The sequence below is a fragment of the Lottia gigantea genome, assembly GCF_000327385.1.
Source record: "Lottia gigantea unplaced genomic scaffold LOTGIsca_72, whole genome shotgun sequence".
Taxonomy (NCBI): Eukaryota; Metazoa; Mollusca; class Gastropoda; family Lottiidae; genus Lottia; species Lottia gigantea.
Window position 1 is genome coordinate 180106 of NW_008710427.1, and position 5415 is coordinate 185520.

The window sequence follows — 5415 nt, forward strand, 5'->3', positions numbered from 1 at the left end:
ATATAGTTGCATATTCATCCCTAATCTGCAATTAAAAACCTAGCATAAAAATACATCAGAGTGAATTCATGTTTGCCATGTCTCTTCTCGTTGGTGAACTATGTTTCAAACAATTGGCCAATAGTAGTCACCTCCTAAAATCTCCTAAACAATTCTTAAGCCTCACAATCATCAATACCCAATGTTATCTTTCAGGTATTTTTTGTATTGCTTTAATCAAAATTCTATTCGATCCAGAAATCACGATGGGTTGAAGAATTCTGAATTAATAACTAAATCCTTTGCACTGCCATAGTCTAATAATTCTTTGAACAATTGTCGAATGTCTTTAAGTACTTCTCTGTCAACTCTTGTATTACTTTTAAATCGTTTCTTTTTCAATATACAGTCAGTCAGGTAATGGAGCCAGAAAATATTAGAATATGGTTTGAAATCATCCCACTTGTTCCTGAAACAGAAATGTTACAAATAATACTATACAGTAGAGTCCTGTTTAACCATTTGCTAATAATACAGACATGCCAATATCCACATGGGAATGGAATATTTATTATGTAATCTGATGATCTGGTTTTCTGCATCATTGGCATACGAATATAACAAGAAGTAATATAACAAGGGTTAGATTAGGAGATGGAACAGATTGCTTTTGTGTATCAGCCTCAATTTGAAACTTGAATTAAATGGGGGAATGAAGTTATCTTTGTTTATTTTCCAATACTAATTTTGTCAGAAATTTCACACTTAACAACTGTGGCATAACACTTTTACCCTGCGCTTTGCAAGTCATCACAAGATAAGGGACACATGAAGCTTTAAACCATCATTTATCCGTGAACATACATAGAGTACAAATTTCCTGGCCAACTAACCCATTATGTTCTTTCATTAAACGGTAAATATCAAACTGATAATCTCCTTCTCCCTCAAATAGAGTTTTATCATCAGCCAGATTACAATGTATAATAACACCATCTATAATACAAATAGAGTTTTATCATCAGCCAGATTACAATGTATAATAACACCATCTATAATACAAATAGAGTTCTATCATCAGCCAGATTACAATGTATAATAACACCATATGTAATACAAATAGAGTTTTATCATCAGCCAGATTACAATGTATAATAACACCATCTTTAATACAAATAGAGTTTTATCATCAGACAGATTACAATGTATAATAACACCATCTGTAATACAAATAGAGTTTTATCATCAGCCAGATTACAATGTATAATAACACCATCTGTAATACAAATAGAGTTCTATCATCGGCCAGATTACAATGTATAATAACACCATCTGTAATAAAAATAGAGTTTTATCATCAGCAAGATTACAAAGTATAACAACACCATCTGTAATACAAATAGAGTTTTATCATCAGACAGATTACAATGTATAATAACACCATCTGTAATACAAATAGAGTTTTATCATTAGCTTAATTACACTGTACAATTACACTATTTGTAATACAAATAGAGTTTTATCATTAGCTAGATTACACTGTACAATTACACTATTTGTAATACAAATAGAGTTTATAATTAGCTAGATTACAATTACACCATCTGTTTTACAGATAGAGTTTTATCATCATAAGTCAACTGTTCATTCAAACATCATAGACTTCATTATTCTTAATCAGATTTAGGTGTATATTAATGAAATTCTTGAACTTGTATGTGATAGAGAAATTACAAGAAATGTTGAAAAAGTCATTCTATGTAAGAGGAAAATTTGAAATACCTTTCTTTAATCTGGACATGGTAAAATCTATGATAAATATGTGTACACCATTAGTTTCTATTGACACTTTGTGTCCATCTATAGTACAATCTACAGTTCTGTCTTCTGTAGCTTTCACTAATACATTGCCTATATGTAAATCTCTATGTTCAAACTCGAACGCTTCTTCAGCAACTGCCAGAGCATAGGCTGTCTGTATCAACACACTTTTTGCTTGATTGGGATTATCAAACTGAAATGAACAGAAAATAAAAATATCAGTTCAGTTGTTTAATAGAAATAAAGAACTTGTTAATCTACAACCTAACATCGGCATGGCCCATAACCACTCTAGTAAGCTATGAATAAAAACACAAGTATTAAAGTCTGGAAGGTTACAAGTCAGCTGTCTCAAAATGATATTAATGAACTCATATAAAATGATGTACTTATTGATTATTCAAAAAAATCAGTACCTGAAATGCACTTAAATCACATCCACCATCAGCAAATTCAAACACTATAAATAATTGATCATCTTTAAAAATACCTGAAAAATGTCACAAAATATAAAATAATAGGTAATGAGATGGGAATTTTACATCCTTGTGGAGTCAACAACAGATACCACCATGTGCAAAGAGAGAAATTTATGCTAGAAAAGTAGAGATGATATACACTATTCCTATTTCCAGCCTAGGGTACCTTTTTTCCAAGCTGGCCCCTCTGAATTTTTAATCTTGTGTTATAATTTTGATTTAGAATTATAAGTTAGGTGTTACCTGGTCTATCATTTTCAGATACTTTTCTTTCATCATAATCATCCCATTGTTTCAATAATTGTTTAGGATAGCAGCCTTTTACGCAAGCCACTCTGAAATATACAATCAATGGTCTGATCTGAATAGTAAAAGAGTAAAAATTTCTGACTGTGTGTCTGGGATATTTGACAATTTTGTTGGGAATTCTTATGTAACGCAGTGTTCAGTTATTCAAAAGGACAAGAATTAAAAACCGGACTCAATCATGTGATATTTGACTAATATCTAGCCTTAGGTTTTAAGTAAGTATAGCCTACCTATTAACTTGACAATAGTTATCAGTTCTATATACTTCATTATACCTCAGATCACTCAATTCTCTAATAAAATAATTCACATTGTTACTTCATACTATTAATATATTACTTTATCAAATGATTTTTGCCACATGTAATTGGCAAAAAATGAGAATTGGATTACAAAAATCCAACAAATAACAAGAAAATATTCAAATTGAGATTTAATAATCATTAGAAATAGGGACTTGTTTTATTATAGATATTATATTGTGATTTATTCTCTGGATGTGTAACTCACTGTGAAATTAATACTTCTGGTAAAACTTCTTCAAATGTTTTCTGTTGTTCATCATTGACTTTAAAATCACCTTCAATTGGTATAATCTAAACATTTATTATAATAATAACAAAACATAAGTTGACAGTGTTATTGTTCACAGGCTTAATCCAAATTGTAGTCAAAGCAACATTCCATTCCCTACAATCTGAATTAGCTGAGAGCTTAAAACAATTTGGTGTCTTCTGGTTTTCAAAATTAGACTAAATTCATATGGATAAAACTTGATTACCTACCTTAATGGCAACAGAATGTCCGTCTCTACTAGATCTAAATACTTCTCCATAAACACCTTCACCTATCTTGATACATTTATTTAACATTCTAGAACAAATTAAATGTTATCAGGATCCATTTGCATGATTGAAATTGTCTTGTAGAATGAAATATGGACTAGTTTTCTTATCTAAATAATTAATCTTCAAACATCAGTGATATTAAATAATAAAATATATTCTAACCAGACTTCTATATTAAAAACTGTCTGTTTCAGTCCAGCTATGTACAATGTCAATTAAAATTGCACAAAATGAGACATGTTTCTTTTCAAGTACATGCTATTCCTGTTTTGGTCATTTAGTACATATTACTCACATGACAATCTTTAGCAACACTCAAGGTATGAAACATTTAAAAATTGGCACTTACTTTAATGGAATACACTCTAAAAATGATACTATCTTCTGTTTTTGGCACAAAGATAATATTTTAGATCTAGGTGAATATTGTCCAGATTTATTAGACTGTTTAGGTGTTAACATTTCCTGTAAAATATAAATTGTTTTATAAATCACTCTCATTTTTTACTTTGACATTAATAATTTTTGTATTCAGATTAAAAGATAGCTTGCGAGGCAAGGTAACATATGCCCACTGGCAGCTGTCAGAAATGATAAAACAGTCTTTAGTGACTAAAGTGCGAATTTTCTCATATTGAAGAAATTTTATTAGTTTGAATTCAATTACATATATATGCCAGTTATTTATGCTGAGTAATTCCACAAATCTTTTTAAAATCAATATCAATAACCCAAATACAATAAACAATCAAATCACACAGCTCTAATCAAGGGCAATAACTCAAAAACCATTAATCGCAAATCGTCAAGTTAGAACTTGTCCGATATTTTATCAATTCTAATGATTATGCAAATTTCATCAGAATCGGATGAAAACTGTAGCTTCAATCCTGCTCACGAACAATTTTTAACAAATTTCAAAGCGTTTTAACAGTCAAGGGCAATAACTCAAAAACCGTTTATCGAAAATGCGTCAAGTTAGAACTTGTTCGAGATCTTATCAATTCCAATGATCACACCAAGTTTCATAAGAATCGGTTGAAAACTGTAGCTTCAATCCAGCTCACGAACTATTTTTAACAAATTTCGACGAGTTTTAACAAAGTCAAGGGCAATAGCTCAAAAACCGTTCATCGCAAATGCTTCAAGTTAGAACTCGTCCGAGATCTTATGAATTCCAATGATCACAATAAGTTTCATCAGAATCGGAAGAAAACTGTAGCTTCAATCCTGCTCACGAACAATTTTTAACAAATTTCAAGGCGTTCTAAGTCAAGGGCAATATCCCAAAAACCGTTCATCCAAAATTCGAACTTGACCGAGATCTTATCAATCTTAAGCATCACACCAAGTTTGATAAAAATGAGATAAAAACTGTAGTCTCTATAGTGCTCAGAAGAACTGTGGACGGACCGACGGACAGGGGCGACGACAATATACGACCACATATTCATATGGGCGTATAAAAGTAAAGTAAAAAGTTTCAGTCAGAGTAAAATCTTTAGCATTTCTTTTGTCATTAGATGTGAGTTTCTGTACCATACACAAATAATCACATATAAACTTACCACAAAAGATCTAGAAAAATTAGCTTGATTGCTAACTGGTGTAGAAAAAGGCTTTAAATTATTTTCATTAGTTTTTCTGCAGTGTTCGGGTCTACTATTATTTTGAGCTGTATGATATGATACATCAGATTCCACCAAACTGTGTTCTGATTCCATTTCATCTGATGTCTGGTAAGCATCAGCTTCTTGATCGTCCAATCCTACAACTCGTAAGTTATGTTTTGTTACTGATATATTGTGATGGAAAAGTTGAGATGGAGAGACAACATTAATACTTTCTTCTGACCAATGATCAATGTCATCTTCTTCTTCTTCCAATATAGCCAATTCTGTTAATGCATATCTTGTTGTTTCTAAATCTTCACAGAAGTCTTCTTCTTTTGCACCATATTCCTCTTCTTCTTCTCCAAC

The 5415-nt window shown here is 31.0% G+C and overlaps 1 protein-coding gene across 1 annotated transcript; it reads right to left on the reverse strand.

Annotated features, from left to right (window-relative positions):
• Nucleotides 1-240: 240 nt before the first annotated feature.
• LOTGIDRAFT_130985 (hypothetical protein) lies at nucleotides 241-2607 on the reverse strand (the record flags this gene model as incomplete). Its single annotated transcript, XM_009065941.1, has 5 exons — nucleotides 241-448; nucleotides 873-975; nucleotides 1762-1993; nucleotides 2217-2290; nucleotides 2523-2607. Coding segments are annotated over 5 exons (702 nt in total), but the record flags the coding sequence as incomplete, so codon positions are not given.
• Nucleotides 2608-5415: the final 2808 nt, after the last annotated feature.